The sequence below is a fragment of the Protobothrops mucrosquamatus genome, unplaced genomic scaffold (assembly GCF_001527695.2).
Source record: "Protobothrops mucrosquamatus isolate PMUCROS unplaced genomic scaffold, P.Mucros_1.0 scaffold1, whole genome shotgun sequence".
NCBI lineage: Eukaryota > Metazoa > Chordata > Lepidosauria > Squamata > Viperidae > Protobothrops > Protobothrops mucrosquamatus.
The window spans coordinates 1,507,981-1,527,603 of NW_015386388.1; the positions used below are offsets into that span (position 1 = coordinate 1,507,981).

The following is a 19,623-nucleotide window of genomic DNA, read 5'->3' on the forward strand; positions in this document are numbered from 1 at the left end:
AAGTTTTACTTCAGCAACATATCCTTCCTACAAACTAGGACTGAATCCCCCAAAATAACCCACCTTCACAGCCAAACAGTTTGAGGATGGCAAATTTGTTCAAACAGAACCTCACCTCAGAATAAAAGCAGTGGAAGGAGATGCTGGATGGCCTTAAGTAATCCTTCAGCTAGATCCGTGTTTTTCAACCTCAGCGAATTAGAGATGTGTGGAGTTTCAACTCCCGGAATTCCCCAACCAGTGCCTCAATAGTTTGAGAGTAACAGCATCTCCTGCTATGTATTCCCCATCCTACAACACTATACAAGTGACAGTAAACTGTCTTCCTTTTAAATACTCAAGGGGCCATAGACGAAATCTCCATCGATTATGAGAAACAATGGGAAGGGGAACAATTTAGAGAAAATAAACATGGGCACAAATAAATTCCTGGAGCTTTTAGCCTTCTTTAAACTGCACTGTAGTGAGGATAAGTATTTTCTCCCCCTTAATGAAGGAAAGAAGTATCAAAGTGCCAGCGGGGGGGGTGCGTGTATGAAAAATTTGCAAAATGTTTGGCACAATGTTGTAATGCAAGCCTTGCCTCTTGTGTAAAAGGCAGGGTTTGAATCACAACACTGTAATCACCAATTCACACGTTTTGACTTCCTTGCAAATGCCAACAACCACAATATTAGACCTCTATTGGCAACTGAGGGAACAATGAGGAGCCATGTTCTGTTCCAGAAGATAACTGACATCCAGACGCTATACCAGATCGTACCTGCAGAGGTCAGGCTTTGAAAAGTTCTCTCACTGCACTCTTACCAGCTGAAATGGCCTTTTATCTTTTTACAAACTTTTATCTTTACTGGTTATGCCTTGTGCCCATTATCATCTTATTTTTCAAAACTATGGTTTTGTGGTCAGGTTTTACACGTTCTCATTTGATTGTAAGCCACTTACTGTTTAAACTAAAACAGTCAAAGTTCAACTCAAAGGAGTTCTAGGTTCACATCATTTAAACCTGTTCTAAATTATTGCTAGTCTTTCTTACTGATATTATTATTTTAATTGTTGTTGACTTCTGTATGCTATGAGATTTTTCTAGCTATGGCATACAATTACTACTACTTCTACTACACTGAACCATAACATAATTGGACAGGCACAATACATTGAATCACAAAAACCTAATCAGCATTGTCATTAAACTAAGACAGCAGTTAGCGTATTAAGTGACCTAGTTAAATGTGTTGAATGAACAGAGCTACTATGTGATATGCTGGGGCAGGGTTCCTTTTGCCACATCAAATGGATGTAAAGAGGATATTTCACCTGTTCTAGGAAATATATGCGAAAATACTGCAGAAAGGGAAAAAGCCTTCCCATTTATGAGTATCCCAACTTACGGAGGGGGTTTGGTGGGTCGCCCATCAAACTTGTCCTTCAACTGCCTCTCTGCTTTTGTTAGGGTGGACCGTTGTGGTGCTCCCTCCTCAATGTTCATCTCTGGATGCTTCTGTATGTAATCCCGCATCATTTCCTGGAAACAACAAACGCAGAGGATGGTTAACACAATACCGCGACAAAGCTTTGGGGGTAAGCCCTTCCTAGGCTCTAGGGTGATGAGGTGGGCAGAAGAGGACCCACTACTTGGCCCTGACCAATTTCAGCTCTGGATGGATGAAGCAGAGAGGGTGTTGCTTTGCAACTACCTTCCAGCTTAGTAAAAGGGAGTGGCACCCACAAATCGGCTCTCGGAGCGTGGCTGGGTTTGGGCAGCCGCGACAAGGCCGGGCTGAGCATAGGGGGGAGAAGATGGAGGGGAACGGTTGTGTGTTCCCTACCTCATACTCCTTCCGCTGCTCCAGAGCCTTATGAATCCATTTCAGCCTTTTTTTGTCCGAGAGCTGAGACCATTGCTTGCCCAACGCTTCCTTCACCTCCTTCGTGGTGGCCTGAAAAACCCAGGTGGGGAGGGGGAAATAAAAAAAAAGTAGGTACAAAGGGGAGGGAACACTGCTCACCCTGGTGGTACAGCAGTGGATCACACTAAACTTTGGGAAAGATTCTCATTGTGGTTTTTTTTTAAGTATCTTTTTCTTGATCCTGCAAGGAAGCAAAATATAACTTGCTGCATATGCAGATAATCCGATATGAGCATTCTGAAGAATTTTTCTTTTGGGGTTTAAATACATATAAAAAGGTTTCAGTCCCATGTAGGCCATTTGTAAGGGTCTCATATCTTTGCTCTCTTTCTATCCTTCTCTTTCTCACCAATTAAACCTCTGGTCCCAGTGACTGACTCAGATTGGATCCTGCAACATTATCCTGGGACATGTATATTTGCTTTCATTCATAAAAGAAACTGTCTGAATAATGGTAATTATGGAAACTAATGTAAACAGCAAACAAATATTACAAACAGACACTAAGAGCAGCATATCACACTCAATGTTTATGATGTTTCTACACACTTCCAAGTGTGTCCCTTCCACGCCTCCAACAAAAATGGGACCCACAGGGTTTTTTGTAATGATCCCTCTTTGGCTTCATTCTATTTACCATTCTAACAGAATAATTGGAAGGGACTTTGGAGGTCTTCTAGTCCAACCCTCTGCTCCAGCAGGAGACCCTATAACATTTCAGAAAAGCGATTAACCAATCTCTTCTTAAAAACATCCAGTGATGGAAACCCACAACCTCTGGAGGGAGTCCTTTACCAATCTAACACTTTAGAAACCATTTGTATGTGTGACCGTCACCTTTTTATGGCCATGAGCTCCATGAATTAACTATTCACTGCCTGAAAATGATTTATCTATCCTATATATTTTGCTTATCATCTGTACTTATTGTTTCAGAAGAAAAAGTAAATCAAAAGCCAGCTATGCTCTAAAAGGGCACTTAGGGCTTCCTGAATGAATAACAAAAAATTGCCCCCTGTACCGAGCTATTTGAGGAAGAAATATCTGAACATTCAATGGCAGTTAGAATTGAAAAAAACTGTCAATTCCTAGAGTAAACCATTTATCTTCACTGCCCCAATTTTTGCTTTTATGATGTTGAAAGCCACTCAGAGTTGCCTGATAGTGAGATGGGCAGCATATAAATTTAATAAATAAACAAATATTTTTCAAGATTATATTTCCTCAATTTTTATTTAGCTTTCATAGCTGTTTCTTGATGCTTTGGCAGACCTCTCAGAATCAATTTTGCATATTCAGCAGAATCAAAAGACAAAGCTTTTCCTGAGTGTAGTATCTCCAGATGTAGATGGGGGAACTGCTTTTATCTGAATGCTTCATTTATTTAAAAAAGTAGGAGCCCTCTATAAATAAAGAAAACAATATGAAGAAACATGAAGCTGAACACTTTCTTCTGACAGATTATGGGTCATATTGCAAAATGAAGTTTTCCGATAAGAAGAAAATGTTCATGTGTGTTATTAGAATCCCAAATGTTATAACTCAGGAAGGCCTTTACTTTCTGATTGAATATAACCCATACCCCAGGGTCTCAGCTGATCAAAAATTAAAAGACTACAGCTTTATATTTAACTTTTCCTTGTTCTACTTTCAGAAACAGCCTTCTCTCTCCCTCTGTTTCCATTGCTTTCCCTGTGCTGTCTTTAGTCATGCCTCCCATGCCACCTTCACCTCAAACTTATAAAGGGAGAGCTACTTACATCGGGTCGGACTTTCAGGTAGATCTTCTTCTCATGAGTATACCAGAGCTGTTGGGGGGTCTTGGGTTTTTCTGGGATATCAGATTTCTTGGCATTCTGAATGAGGTCAGGGTGGTCTTCCCTTCACAGAACAGGGATGGTAACAGGGGATGGAAAATGTAAGGCATCACCATACGGGAATTAACAAAACACACTTTCATATAAACCTCTCTAAGGCCCTACATACCAGTCCCCACTCTTGAATGCCAAGAAATCCCCAGAACTGCAGGATGAATCTGCCCGTAGAATTTTATTTTCTCCCCATAAAAAAAATATTCCCTCACAATCCTCCAAACTTCAAACATGGGCAAAGAAGGATCTTTTGACATAACACCAACATTTGTCCTCGGTGCAATTTCATGCATCCACCCCTCTTGCTCTGAAACTTTCTAATATCTAAGAGCAAGACAGGGGACATGGCAAAAAAAAAAAAAAAAGGTGTGAGCGCAAAGGCTCTGCCCACTACCTACCCAGACATTTTTGGAGAATGAAGATTCACGAGGTTCTGAGTTGAATAAAAACATTTCAAGCACACACACACACACATATACAAACAAATCTACTGGCTGGCAATGAATCCCAGCAATAAAGAGAGGAGGAAGATAAATAACTGGATAAGCAAAATGACCAACAGCAATCAACCAAGCAGCTGTTATGCTAGATAATGGGACAAATTTCCTACACAATCCCTTATCAAGAAACATTCTGTAGATACAAATGCTTGGTACATCCATTGTTTTTGTTTGGTTCCCCCCCCCCCCCTAGAAACCAAAAGTTTAATTACGTGCTACACAGCAGGAAAGGCAGTTCTCTTCAAATTTGGGGAGCGTGATGGTGATTGTGTACTGTAGAAAATCTGGCTGGTCTACATTATCCTTTCTCAATTTTTTTCTCCTCAGATATTGTGGTCTACAATTTCTCTAAGTGCATATTGATCACTTACTTATGTGTCTGGAAATGAAGTTAATTATAGTATAACATCTTGGGATTCGACATATCTCAAGCTGGGAGCAGCTGCCTAGATAGATCTTGTGATTTAATTCAACATTTGCTTAGATGAGTGCTTGAAATGTCTACATAGAAAATTCTACCTGCCTTACAAATATATAGTTTTACAGACTTTGTTATTCTATCAGTGGTTTAAAAAAGGAAAGTGTGTCACTATGCTATAGAACATATAGCTTTGAAGCCAAGGAACCTTCTAAGCACTACTTATTCTTTCTATTCTCTCCTCACCATCTTCTAATCAAAGCAGCTTTCATAGTAAAGTTAGGAAAAAGTCCACTAAATGTATGCAACTGAAATCTACAGCTGAGAAGCCTTAAAGTGCTAATGGATACAAGCAAGACACTGTTGCTTAAGATCTCTTACCTAAATCTTGCCAGATTCCGCTCAAAATCTTGTTTCTCTCGTTGGAAATCCTGAATATACTTCATCTAAAAAACAGGGAGAAGAGGAAAAATACTCCACAGCTGCTATTTATATATGAGGTAGCTAATTGTCACACGCAAGCTCTCTCATTGGAGACAGAACTGTCTTGAGTTTTTAAGAGCTGTGGTGTGCAGTGGTTATAATGCAGTATTGCAGGCTAATTCTGCCGACTGCCAGCAGTTCGATCCTGATTGGCTAAAGGTTGACTCAGCCTTCCATCCTTCTGAAGTCTGTAAAATGAAAACCTAGATTGCTGGGGGCGGCAATATGCTGACTCTGTAAACCACTTAGAGAAGGCTGCAAAGCACTGTGAAGCAATATATAAGTCTAAGTTCTATTGCTATTATACTGAATATCTACTTCCCCTAATTCTATGTTCTGAAATTGCAGGTACATGGTGTGTGTGTGTGTGTGTGTGTGTGTACACAAAATGCCCATCAAATCTTCCACAGGGCTGTTCTTTATCTCTGGAATGGCATGAGAAATTCAATTTCTTGGCATGCAAAACTAAACTGTTCCAAGTAAGTTGGTCATAAAAAAAGGCCAACTGGATAGAGAAATTGAGCAGAGTCTACCACAAACATCCCTACTGTGCTATAATACTTTCTCTCTGAACTCTAGAAAGGACAACGACCTTATGCTCTTCAATGCTTGAAAACTGACAAAAAACAACAGAGAAACTGGCAAACCAGCCATTTCCCGATTCTATCTAGCAGGTCACTCCAAAATGCTAAACAACTTTAGTGCTGTAGCATCTTGGATTCTTCTTAGCTCAGAGCTAAGAACTGTACAAATGTTAAATGCTCCTCTATTCAGGAATCTTTGCCTCCAGCCAGCAAGGCTCATAAAGGTTAGTTTGGGCACACTTGTATACACCAGAATGTCATCTTGCTTCCAAGTTTAGTTATGCAGAGATTCAGATTAAGGAGGCTTACATTCACAAAGGTGAAGAGTTTACTGCTTCAGCACTAACGCTGTGCTGACCCCACTTGTATCTTTTGTTGGTTTCTGAATTTCTTTTATGATCTAGAGAGCGCTCTGTGTTTTCACCATTTAAAAAGTGGGATGCAGGAATTATAGGTCTGGAATTCCATGCACCCTATTTTTTAGACATCTCCAGAGTAATAGGGCCAAAAATATACTTTGAATTTTTGTTCCTTAGAGCAAGGGTCCCCAACCTCTGGGCAGTGTCCCGATACCAGGCCATGGAAACTGTTGGAAACTGGGCTGCGCAAGCAGCAGGCGAGCGCGCAAGCCACTGCTGCATGGAACCATCTCCTTTCCCCCCTGCCACCACTTGCAGAGCTAGAAAGCTTGGGGATCGCTGCTTTAGGGCTTCTTTTTTATACATGGGTAATTCTGTCTTAGCGGCTGCCCCACATTATGACAGATCTGCAGAGTTCTGATGGCCACAGCCACCTATGTGGTTATGTGATTGCATTGTGGGCATTTGGCAACCAGCTGGCATTTACCGCCCTTTGCAGTGTCCTGTGGACCCACGACCATAATTTTCAGCGGGTTTTGCCAGTTTACACCTAAAAATGCCCATAGGATAAAATGGATTTCTTTAACAACTGCAGTGTTCACTTAATGAGTGCTGCATTTGCTTAATGACCACTGCAAAAAAGGTCATAAAATTAGGTGGTCTTGTAGTGATCCGCTTAATGACTGCCACAACTTATGTATGTAATACTGGGCTCAATTAGAGTCTAAGATAGGGACAACCTGTGTAGGGGGATATTAATAGACAAAAGAGGCACCTTGAAGATGCTTAGATAACTATTTCACACTTGAAACTGTCATCCAGAAAGAAATAAGCAGTATATCAGCTGATAGTTGAAATGTGGATCTCATGTTATACAAAGTTGAAGTTATTCACTAAATGTCAAGTGGTGCCAATTCATCAGGCAACTAGGATCAAGTTCCTTTAGTTATCCACTTTGACAGAAAGGCATATAAACATGCCCTTCGCAAGGGAAGCATGCAGTTTAAGCTCAAGATCCTAACAACTGAGATTATTGCTAAATAACAGTCTAAAGAACTGTTTTATAAAAATCATTTTGTGGTTCATTATCTCTGTTTTACAAAGGTAGCACATTCACAGAGCACTTGAGAAAGGGAATATTCTTTTTTGCAGAAGGCGCACAATACATCATTTGTAGGTACTAATTTCCCCAAGGAAAAAATTGAGGTTTTTTTCTTTCTCTCTTTCTCTCCCTTGCATAGAGTTTTGCTAGAAGGACCAATAAAAAAGTGGCTTGCTGTTGGTAGGCAAAACTGCTTACAGAATTATGCCATTCCTGATACCCCTCATCACATTCTAAGTATGTACTGCTCACCTTTTTCTTTTCGGGGAGTTCCTTATATTTTTTTGAAAGAATCTTGGTTAAATCCAGGTTGCTCATCTCTGGATGTAGCTTAGCATATTTTGCTCTCTTTTCCATGAAGAAACGGAAATACGGAGTCAAAGGTTTTTTGGGGAAGTCAGGATGCTTCTGAATAGGGGCAGGAAGTAAGTAAAGAAAAAAATATTTTGAGATGGTCTCTTTCCCAAAAAAATGGAAAAATTAGAGTTTTACTTAATCCTCTTACTCTATTTTGTTTATAACATTTGTTTGGTGGAATAAGGTGGTAGCATATTTAAGTGTCACATGTAAATTAAATTCAACCATGAAACTCCAGTAATCTTACTAAAGCTTTATTTCAGCTTAGCATATCTGATGAGACATAAAAAGTAGAGCTACGTCTCAAGAGACATCTAAAGAATTAAAATGATTGTCTGTTTTGTCATTGTTTGTTACTGTTTTAAACTACTTGTTCCTCTGCTGAAATAATTAAGTTTGTAAGGAAGGCCAGCATAGAAGCCTATCAGTCTTCCCAACCATGCATCTGGAACTATAACCCCCAGAATTCCCAAATCACTTTCCAACACATCTGGAAAAGCATCAGATGAGGAAAGCCCACTATGTTATCTGCCACAACTTGTACCTTACCTTCAATTCCTAATTATTATTGTGACATATTACTATTATTTATACTATACCCATATTTTCTCTCCTTTCATTCAAGAACTCAGGTTAATATATAGTGTTCTATTTTCCTAGCACAAGAACCTAATGAGGTAACTTAGAAAGAGACTGACTGGCCCAAAATCTCCATGTAAAGCATGTGACATGTCCAATGTAGGAAGACCAATAAGTTAGCAATATTAGACTAAATGAACAAATCATCCTGGCATAAAAAAGTTACTATATTCAAAATGCAGTACCATAAACCTAAAGGCATGACTAGAATCTTGAGTTTAACTTTTATCATTAGCAGCAGTGTAACAAACCGGAAAAGTGTTTTATTAAAGTGTTCTGCATTTTATTCACAAATCATACATATTGATAGAAGAATATTTATAGTTCAGGTTGATCTTGGTTCTCTGAGCTTAGTGGTTTTCTTGTAGACGTTTCATTCACAAACTAGGTAACATCAGGAGTCTGACTGATGTTACCTAGTTTGGTAATGAAACATCTGCAAGAAAACCAAGTTCAAAGAGCACCAAGGATCCCACATACAAAATATTTCATTACTTTAGAGCACGGGTGTCAAACTCGATCACATTACGTGACATATCATGACTTTTTTTTGCCTTTGCGGGAGTCAGGGTGGGCGTGGCCTGCATGTGAGGCGTGGCCAGTTTGATACCCTGCTTTAGAGGCTTCAAGCTTGAGTGAACATTGTACCAATTAGGGGGCTATTAATTTTAATACCTTTTAATAACTATGCTACTAGTTAATCTTTCTTTTAAAAAATGGAATGGAGAACTAGTTTTCCATAAACCTTCCACAAAAATAAAGAAACCTGCAAGCCCTCCAGATGATACTGAAGTACAATCTTTTTATTCTTTACAGTTGAGGAAATCATCCCAGCTAGGACAGCTTGTGATTTCCAAGAACTGCTGGTTCCTCACACTTGTGATAAACCTGACTTTATATTGCTACTTCAGAGATCATTACAGTTTACAGGAAATTTAACTTAGCCTTTGTTCCAATTGTTCACATATATTTGCACATCAATACCTATTCAACATCTGATTGCATCTGTTGATAAGCTTTGTCTGTTAGGCCAAAGGAAGACACTCCTATTTTAGAAGGCTTTATTTCATACTCAACCAAGCAAAGGGGGAAGGGACTAAGGCTAAGTTAAACTCTTTTTACTTTGCTTACTGCGGAATGTAGTACACCTTATCTTTCTTATCTTTCCTGCCAGTGGGTTTTTTTTAACTAAACATCACAAAACATCATATCTCTACAAAGTATATTACATTTTTTTGGTATAATTGCTGCCACGGGGACCATTGATAGATTATAATTCTACACATGGACCCAAACTGCCTCCAAAGATTGGGTTTTAAAATTCTACATCTGTTTTGTCATTAAGGAACAAGTCTTCCATATTTGATTGATATTTTTGTTTTTTCCAATGAAGGATTCTTGCTATTGGCTACTTTTGTTAATTATTGGTCACTAGTATAGTTGCTGTTAGATTATATGTATTAAAGCTTTTTTTTAAAAAAGATAGCTTTACACAATATGTACATCTTTTTAAAATACTTTTTTCTACTTTTCCTTTTTTATGGCTATGTTATTAAGTTCTTCTTTTTTTAAAAGAATCTCTTTGTTTTCTTTCTATAGTTATCAGGAGCCAGGGTATTTTATTTTACTTGCCACCACCCACTCTACTGTTAAAAAATGCAGGAAAATATTAAGAGATGTTTTAAATAATCCAGATTTTACAAGATAAATTATTTGTTAAATTCAGACCTTCAAGGCAATATGTCCCACCTATATGGGCAGAAAAAGGAAACAGCATCACAAAAAGAAAATAAAAACACTACACTTACTTTGGGCTTTAGCTCTGTCACCTGGAAAAAGAACAGCCCTCAGCTGAACAGCAAATACGTATTTTCTTCTGAATACTGTACTTTTTAATTAGGTACACAGTGCTGTAAAAATCCAGTTGCAAACTAGCAGAGCCCATGATATATGCAAAACACTAGGGGTGCAGCTGTCTGGACTTTAGCTCTTTTCCAGAATTTATTTTCAGAAATTATCAAAACGTTTCAACCACAACATGATTTGCTAATATGTAAGAATGACTTAGAAAAAGGACACATGTATATGTGAGAGGAAGAGATCTTTCAAATGATGCATCAAGAAATCACCTAAAAACATAGCTACTCTTCTAAAACTAGCCCTTGCACTACCCCCAAGGTCACATGATCATAATTCACACGTTTGGCAATTAATGTGTATTTATGATGGGATTATCATTCTCAATCTTTCCAGCCATCTTTCAACAGCAAAGCTTTGCTTAATGACTGTGATTCATTTAACAATTGGGACAAATTTGTTTAAAAACCTGGCCAAAAAGGTTATAAAACTGGCTGCAGCTTACTTAACAATCTTCTTGTTTAGCAATAGAAATTCTTGACCAAATTGAGGTCGTATGTCAAGGACTTCTTGTTCAGATTAAAATATTTTTTTACTGGTCCAGACAATTAATTCCAACCTCCCAACTTGTACAAATCACAGAAAATTACCCTCCCCCTTTTTTTTTGCTTTTCTGTAATATAACATTGAATGAAGGCATATTTCCCTATCCAGATTTCATCCGACAATTATCTGTTAGACAATGTAATAACGTTTGCAAAGACCCACACAAGAAACAGTATGAGTAGGCTAGGATAGTGAGATTACTCAAGTTTATCTTGTCTTCAGAGAAACCCATCATGATGTTTATTAATTCTGCAGAAATCAATATTCTGGATTTTGAACCAAGAATGGAAGCCAAAACGTCTTCAGCAGAATGTTGAGCAATTCAGCTGTATTCCAAATAGAGGTGGCAGAAATACCTTCTCTTCATTGTCCGCTGATTAGAAAAATGGATTATGCAGAGACACAAGCTGTAATTTGCCATGCAAATCGTTATGAGGAAGAGGAAAGATCTCACTACTTTCAATGTGCATAATGGGGCAAGACTAACATCATCTGATTGTGGAGAAAATGTCAGGTCCATGAAATTGTTTTTTTCTATGATCTGCATTAGAGAATGGCCACTCTGATTCTCAATCATTTTTAATAATTAAGACCCTTATTATCATAATTGTAATAATTGTTTCTTGGCACAGTTTGGGGTGAGTTATTTTCAATGTTTCACACCCTAAAAGTAAAGTCTATTAAGAATATATTTGTTTCTATCTTTAATTCAGAAATAAATGGAACCCTTTCCCTGTCCCGTAATATTTACTTAACAAACTATATTCAAAAATTGTACATGCGAGTGGTGTGATCTGGAATCACAATGTGACTCACCTGATGAACATGTGATTCTCAATATTCCAATCATCCATTTTTACCAATACTGTACAATGAGTAATTTATTATTTAATACTTACATTTTAATCTATACAAAATAGCTACCATGTTGATTAATGGTATTTAGAATTACGTACACACTGAGGACTTTTCTAAATTTTCTCCCATTCTCCTGAATTGAATTGAAATGATCAATAGCTTTTAGCAAAACTTTCACTTGAAACACAAATATGCACATGCACAGTTGGGGAACATCCAATGCAGTAGTTAAGGTGTTTGATGAAGACCCAGGAGGCCTAGAAAGTTCAATAAGTAACTCTAGATCAGTTAGTATCCGTCAGCCCAAACTGCCACACAGAACTGTGGTGGTGAAAGGAGTGTCACATGAACCACCTTGAGTCTCTGGAGGGAAAGGAAGGTAGAAATCTAACAAGTAAATAAACGCTGCTGAGAAAGTTATGGGTAAATCCACCAAGTGGGATCTATGACCAATTACTAAACTAAGGGATAACCAGAAAAGAGAATGGAAGCACACCTGAGTCTTAAGAAATACTGGTGTTGTAGATCATAATTTTGTGGCATTTGGAGAAAGGCAATAATCGAGCAGCCGATTTGATTCAAAAGAAAGTTCTTTTGTTGATTATGTCCTCCTTGAAGCCAACACCTACCTTCAGTTTTTTGCCTTTGTATGGGTTTTTCACATGTTCTTCAGCATCCATTATCAATTCTGTCAAGGTCCGGAACTTTCTCACCTGCAGGAATAAATAGTAAATAGTTGCAGTGAAGTTGGAAGAGAGACAAGAGTACAGTGTTGTGATTATTTTGAAGGCCACCAATTTAAATTGATATATCAAAATAAATTATGTATTTGCTGTATGATTCAATTGAAAGGAAGGCCTTCATTTTGTGAACCTATTTGTGCAGGCTTAAGCAGAAACTAGTAATAGTAGAAAGATTATTGTCCTGTCAATGGGAGAATTATTTTTCTTTTGTTTTTCTGAACTGAAATTTCTTCCTGCCTTTCATTTTCAAAAAAAGTACATCTATGCTGAGATTATCAGAACACTAACATTTACCATGAACATTTATCATGCAGGCAATTGAACAATAGCTAGCCATAATAATTATACTGGGAATTTGGAGAGACTAATAACCAATGTTCTGTGCTGCAACTATCATGTTAATTAAATCAATGCAAACTTTCCCAAAGTGATGTCCTCAATATGCATTGACAACCATAAAGCTGACTGCAAATTCTAAGAATTAGATGCAATGCATCTAAAAATTCAGTACAGTTAACTGGGAAAAGGAAGAACTAAAATGTGTTTTAAACCATAATTCCTCATTCAAATGTGCAAATCCACATTTTTGAACAGTGAAACTAGGCTTAGCAGTCGCCCTCACCCAGTGTTTCTCAACCTTGACAATTTTAAGGCATGTGGACTTCAACTCCCAGAATTCCACAGCCAGCAATGCTGGCTGTGGAATTCTGGGAGTTGAAGTCCACATGCCTTAAAATTGTCAAAGTTGAGAAACACTGCTGAGGCCTTGACTGCTCCTGCAAGTAAAGCAGCCGGCTGAGGCCGTGACTGATCCTGCAAGTAGCATCACAGGCTTGGAGCATTCCGGACATGGGGCAGGGTGGAAAAGGAGAAAGGTGCAGGGAGCGCAAATGCTGGTCTCCGGGGTGGGGCTGCATGCTGGTTTGAGGGGTGGGGATGCTAAGGGCGTGGTTAATAAGGGGGTAGGGCTGGAAAGGTAATGCGGGTGGGGCTGTCGCGGAGCCTATGTAAGGCACTGGGAGCCAGCGTCTCCCAGTGCTGACTTTATTTTGAATAGAGTGAATTAAACTGCTATTCGTCTAGCGTACCGGCTACTGGCTGTTTGTGAAGCACTGTGGCCGGACGATTCTGACATTATTTATAAAATTTATTGGCTGCTCATCTTACATGGTAATTCTTACCGTAACATTGGAACTGTTACTGGATCAAATGCTCAAATTAACGAATGCAGTGTATTTATTTGCTAGGCAAGGTTATTATGTAAAGCATCGTTTCAGGTCAGTCCTCTTTTGAGCTCAGAAAGCAATTACCTCATTGGAGATCTCAATCCATTTTATCTTGCACATATCACCAGAGAAGTCTTTGAAGGCGACTTTATCCCAGTCCAAATGGGATTCCGTGGTTTTGAACTTGCTGCCGTCATTGGAGGGCAGGTTATTTTTCATGCACTCCAAGAGGGTCAGCATGTCTTCCTGGGTCCAACGGTCTGGAGGAAAAGCAAAAAGGGAAAGAACGTATTATACCTGAATTTTATATGTTTCTGAGGATCTATTCCCAAATCAGTGCACTTCAAATGCCCTGGCATAGCAACCTAGTACCCTTTCAAGGTCAGCATGGTCTTTGGAATTCTGGGAATTATAGTTCCACTATATTTCATATTTAAAGTTTTAAAAGAAACAGCAGCTAGCAGTGTTTTTTTTAATATTACAGGGAGCAGAGAAACATTGAGCCTGGCAATTATGGTTGTTAATTCGTGATGATCATAACCAGATTTTTACCACATTTTGTTATAACCAGATTTTTACCATATTTTGGAGGCAGTTGTTAAGTGAAGGGCACAGGCATTAAGTGAATCCATTATTCACTAGGGATGTTTTCCTCCCCCCTCAAAATCAGAAGTAAACACCAGTTTTTAGCAAAAACACTGTAAATCATTGTCACATGACTGTGGGATACATCAAATGGCCATAAATGCAGACTGGTTCAAGTGTCCAAAATGCAGTATTGTGAACCAGGGATGGGAGTAGGGGAACCACTGGCTGGTTTTTTTAATCATACATTTTATATTTTCATCACATCACATTCAGATGATATAGGAACTTTAGAATAACCAAACGGGTAGCTCCAACTGCACGATTTGTTGGTGGGCAGCTTTGAGATGTATTCATGGTTAACCATCATCATGGTCACTGTGTTTTCTAAATGCAGACTAGAATGACCAATAAATGAAGTTGCTGTTGTAGCCAGCAGAATAGTGTTATACCTTATTTGTGTGGTCATAGAAAATATCTAAGAAAGGATGATACTTTTGCAAAGTTTGTCTTCCACATTTTTTTACTATTTGCAATAGTATTCAGCCTCATTTGAGATTATTTTTAATGACAGTAGCTAAAGATCTTTAAAAATCAATAAATAATATTTATTTAAATATCAATAAGTAATATTTATTTAAAAATCAGTAAATAAAGTTGAATATTTCAAGAAGGGGTAGCTGGGAACATGATTCTGCATAATTTTCTACTGCTTTTCCAGGAGCATTCCTTCTCACCTTGATTTTTGGGGGCTGTCATTTCTAAATCGGTTGGACTATCTGCTTCTCCGTTCATCCTCCACTTCTCAGACCCAAGGGTGACACCTCCTGGGTCTCCCCTTTCCAGCTTCCTGTCTTCCCCCTTCACGGTGGCGTCAAACAATTTTCACCCTGAAAAAGACAAACTGTAATAAGTATCTCTGCTTACCAGGCTACCTTCACAAGGAGGTACAAGAGCCATTTGGGTTAGTAACTTCTGGAAATTAATACAAGAATTAAACAATTCTTGAACCTGGAACCTGTAAGCTACTCATACATTCAAGAGCAAGTGGGAGCCGAGAGAGAAGACAAGTACCCAGTGTAGAGCTGAAAAGTTTTGTATAAAATTGAGGAAGCTACAAATGGCCTAGGGATCAGAGCGGATCTCTGGGCGAAAGAAATAAGCGCAGATTTTCTTGGACCAGCGAGCGCATATTCTTGGAAAGAAAATGCTGCACCCAGCCACAGGGTGGGAGGAGTAAAGGCGAATCGGGCGGGAGGAGTGGAGAGGAGGCAGGCCAGGCAAAGGGGAGGGATCTGCGGACCTCTCTTCTCTCCCTCCCTTTCCACCAGCTCTTCAGAGGCCGCACCATCGCCAGCCAATCTCCGTCGCCGCCTTCCTGCAGCAGCAGAAGCGCAGCTGCTGCTTGTTACCCTCCCCCTCTTTGCCTGTCTCCAGGCAGGCGGGAGAGCCGAGCCGAGCCGAGCCGACGGAGCTAGTGGTGCAGCTGCTTCTGCTTCGTCTCCTTCCCCCCGCCTCCTTCCTCTCCGCACGCCCTGCGGGCGCCACCGAAGGGGAAATCTAGCTGCCGCCGCCACCTCGCTTGCCTGATTTCGCTCCCACCCCAGTTTTTTTTTTTCAACCCCAGCTCGGGCTCCAGCCTCCTGGCCCCGTTCCTTCGTTCCTCCCCGCCTTGACTCTCGAAGACGAGAAAGTCAGTGTTTCGCTAGGATCTCGCCCCCGTCGGCTCTCGACAATGCCAGCGTTCCTCGCCAACCAACTTCAGTCGTCCTTCCAGGAAGGGGGAACGTTGAGATCGCCGGATTCCAGGATCTTTTCCCTCCTGCCGCAGGATTTCGCTGCCTTCTCCCTTCTGATTCGCTCTACTGGATTTCTACGGGATTTATACAAGATCTACACATACACACAACTGCGTTAACAGAGATCACCCTCCGGTTCCCCGCGGAATCTTCCCTTCGAAAATAATCTTAAGGAAATCAGCTCGTTTCCCAACTCCAGAATTTCCCTTCACTAGAAGATCCCTTTCTTATCCCAATAAATAAGACTCGCATCCTAGCCTAAGCCACGATCCGTAAAGGCGGCAGCCTTCGATACAGTAAATCGTTCGTTTATCTCCCTTCGGAGAATTTAGCGGGGGAGGCGACCTCTCGCATTGTTCCCCGTCGATCAGGCCACTAAAGAAAGAACTTCGGTTCCCCCCCCCCAAAAAAAAACCCTGTACCAGAGCGCGAAGCAGAGGATTCCGCTTCGTCGGCCGGGAGCCAGGCGCCGAACAGTGCTCAGCGTGCTGCAGAGGAAAGGGGAGCAGCAAGCGAGTTCCGCGTCTGTCTTCTCTCCGTCGGTGTAACCTCGCCGAGGCGGTTAATAAGGATGAGACAAGCCCGCCTCGTTGTGGCGGCGGCAGTCGCGAGTGGGGAGGAGCAGGAGCCGGAGAGCCGCTGCAGCAGCAGCCCCATCGGAGCCGCTGGTGGAAGGGGGGCGGGGATGGTTGGCTGGCGGGAGGGAGAAATGAATGCCCGGCTGGGGGCGTCCAGGCAGAGCCGAGGGAGGGCAGCACGTCCTGGCTGCGGCAGCTACTGCCGCCGCCGCCGCCTCCTCCTTTCCCTCTACCAGCGCCCAGACCCCCGGGGAGCGCCTCCCCCTGTGCGCCTAGGGCGCAGGGGAAGTCGGCGGGTCAAACCCCGTTAACCCGATTCTCCACACCCAACCGCAACGGGGGCCCCCCGAAAAAGCTGCTCGTCGAGAGTAGGGGAGGGACGCCAAGCATGTTCGCCTGCATGGAACCACCCTTCGGATGGTGGAGCGCGCTGGCTCCAACCGATCGACGGTCGAAAAAGCCATTTGGTGCCCGAGCTTGCCAAGACCGTCCAACGCGGGAGAAGCGAGGGAAAGTAACAGGAATCCATCGCGACAGATTCCGTAAAACTGAGGCGAAATGTTTTGCACGTAATTTATAAAGCCAGTGTGCAGCAATTGTGGGAAGGCGGGAAAAAACCCAAGACTCTTCCCCCGCCGCATTTGGTTTCTTTCACGGTGCAGGCGAAGAGAGAAAAGCTTACACGATGACGGCTTGTTTCCACCGCTTCTTTCCCCTCACCCCTGGCAGCGCCCTTTTGGTTCTAAAAGCAGCTCGGGCGGGAGCAGGAAAAGAGATCGGATCTCTGCGCCACAACCTGCACCGCCTAGTTTTTCCCTCTACCTCCGCCGCGACTCAACGGCGACTGAGACAGCCACCGCCTTCCGATCTCGCCCTTCTATGGTTGAATGCCGCGGCGCGGCCTATCTAGAAGGCGCCCGGAAGACAGAAAAGGGGCCCCGATTCGATTGCCTCCGCCAAGGCTCCGATCGGATTCCTTGGAGAAAATGCAGCCCCAAATGCGTTTGCAAATATATATATATATTTAAAGCATCACGTAGATACGATTACATTAATATACCCGAACTCTCTAAAATGTGCTTGAAAAAAAGGAATATTTAAAATTCAATGTTTTTGTTCTTTTAATATATGCGTCCCAAAAAATTCGATTGAACCCATTTTTTAACCTTACCGAGGAAATTGAGATGCTGGGCGGAAAAAGCAACAACGAATGGTGGTTCCGCCGCCGCCGCCTGCCTCCCAGCCTGACTGCGCTGCTTCACCGCCGGAGCCGAGGAGGTAACAAAAGCGCCTCCCTCCAGCCCCAGATGGTGGAGCACAACGTCGGGCTAATGGCGAGCTCCACACGCGCTCGTACTGCCGCAAAGCCAGCTCCGGCTATAGGCAGCGGCGCCTCGGTTCGTACCTTCTCCCCCCCCCACTCCCCCTGATCCGTCCTTGCCCACCCGCCCTTCTTTGCAACGGGGGCTCCATCCTGGAGTCGATCTGAGGGGAGATTTTTAGTCCCCTACTACGTCTGCAACCTACCTGCAGATCCGAAAGACTTTGGAGAAAAGCTTCACCCCTTTTCCCCCTTCTTTCATGGGCTTGCTTTAGCTGGGAAACGTTGGTTGAATGCACGCCAGCTCTGCAGCGCTGGCCCCGGGCGTGGACTCGCTCCAGTCCCCGCAGAGAGCTTGCACTTCCCCCGCCTCCATCTCCCTGCTTTTTTCTTCCAATCAGCCGGTCTCTTCGGCTCCCGGATCCTTAGGCAACCTCACAACCCTTCTTCACAAGTCCCCATTTTTCCCATCTGCTCCCTAGATGGGACTGGTAAAAAGGAAACATGTTTCCAGAGCTTCGGTCTCGCTTTCTGTGTTTGACCTGACCAGGTTGTGGGTTTATCTTTTGCGATTCTGGTGTGTGTGTGTGTGTGTGTGTGTATATGTTTTTATTGCTCTTTGGTTTTGCAACACTGTAGTCAAACGGAGAGGGAGGAGGGGAAAAAAACCGCTTACATTTGCCACAAATCCTCTTCGTTTGGCGTTTGTAAAAGGAGCACAAATCACACGCACTCGATTTTAATTCCTCCTGCGACCTCCCCTTTCTTCATCTCCCTTTCAAACGATCGTATTGAAAGAACAAGGGAGGGGAGAGAGGAGAGTTTCAAAATTACAACCCGGAGAGCGCTAGCTGCTGCAATGCCATCAGATTATTTCTGAGGGCAGACATATTTTTGGCAACAAGCGAGCTTTTTTTTAAGGTCCCATTTTGCCTTATAAACAAGCGGGGCAACACCTTGTGTCCCGTCGAATTTTATTGACGATTGTTTTAGGATTGGATTCTAAATCATTGCTTGAAAATGACATTCGTATAAATTTCAGTCAAAAGCCGAGCTTCTCCTCCCCCACTCTCTTTTCGCTCTCTCTTCTTTTTTTCCAGCTCCACCTTTGTTGTTAAGGGCGTCATCTCCGATAGAGCCAATCACCTTCTTCTGGAGTTGCCTATCAAATTAAACCCGATTCTAATACGCAACGCGATTTTTATAGACCTGCCAAAATGCAATTAGAATTATGAGGGATGGGGGGGGGGAGGTGACTGAGGATTGGGAGATAAGCTAAAAATAGTGAATGAGCTGCCTCTACATACAAACAAACAAAGATGAACGATCGTATGTTTGGTTATTTTCTCTTTGTGCTTTGGCAAGTTGAGAGAAATGGAAAACAATTCTCCGGGCCTTGCCTTCCTTCCTCCTTCCTCCTTCCTCTCCACCATATAGAGGACATTAGAATATGTATGTGGGGGTATGTACAGATGGGGAAGAGAATGCTACAACACCAAAATATATGAATTACGTTTATGAGTGAAATAAAAGAGTTCATGAAGTAGAGCTATTATTCACTATCGTTCACATTATACTTACATACAGTGAGGGGAAAATTATTTGATCCCCTGTTGATTTTGTACATTTGCCCACTGACAAAGATATGATTAGCCTATAATTTTAATGGTAGGCTTATTTTAACAGTGAGACACAGAATAACAACAAACAAATCCAGAAAAATGCATTTCAAAGAAGTTATAAATTGATTTGCATTTTCATTTCATTTATTTCATTTCATTTATTCAATTTGTATCCCGCCCTTCTCCCGAGGGACTCAGGGCGGCT

The 19,623-nt window shown here is 41.6% G+C and overlaps 1 protein-coding gene across 1 annotated transcript in view; it reads right to left on the bottom strand.

The window, feature by feature from the left end:
* UBTF (upstream binding transcription factor) overlaps nt 1-18,339 on the bottom strand; it is a 40,690-nt gene extending 22,351 nt beyond the window's left edge. The window contains exons 1-9 of the mRNA XM_015832237.1: nt 18,003-18,339; nt 14,836-14,988; nt 13,598-13,773; nt 12,174-12,257; nt 7,480-7,635; nt 5,081-5,145; nt 3,671-3,791; nt 1,830-1,940; nt 1,392-1,525 (exon numbers count right to left, since the gene is read on the bottom strand). Coding sequence (XP_015687723.1) covers nt 1,392-1,525; nt 1,830-1,940; nt 3,671-3,791; nt 5,081-5,145; nt 7,480-7,635; nt 12,174-12,257; nt 13,598-13,773; nt 14,836-14,893 — 905 coding nt within the window. The 5' untranslated portion in view covers nt 14,894-14,988; nt 18,003-18,339. The remainder of the gene's footprint in view (nt 1-1,391; nt 1,526-1,829; nt 1,941-3,670; nt 3,792-5,080; nt 5,146-7,479; nt 7,636-12,173; nt 12,258-13,597; nt 13,774-14,835; nt 14,989-18,002) is intronic.
* Nucleotides 18,340-19,623: the final 1,284 nt, after the last annotated feature.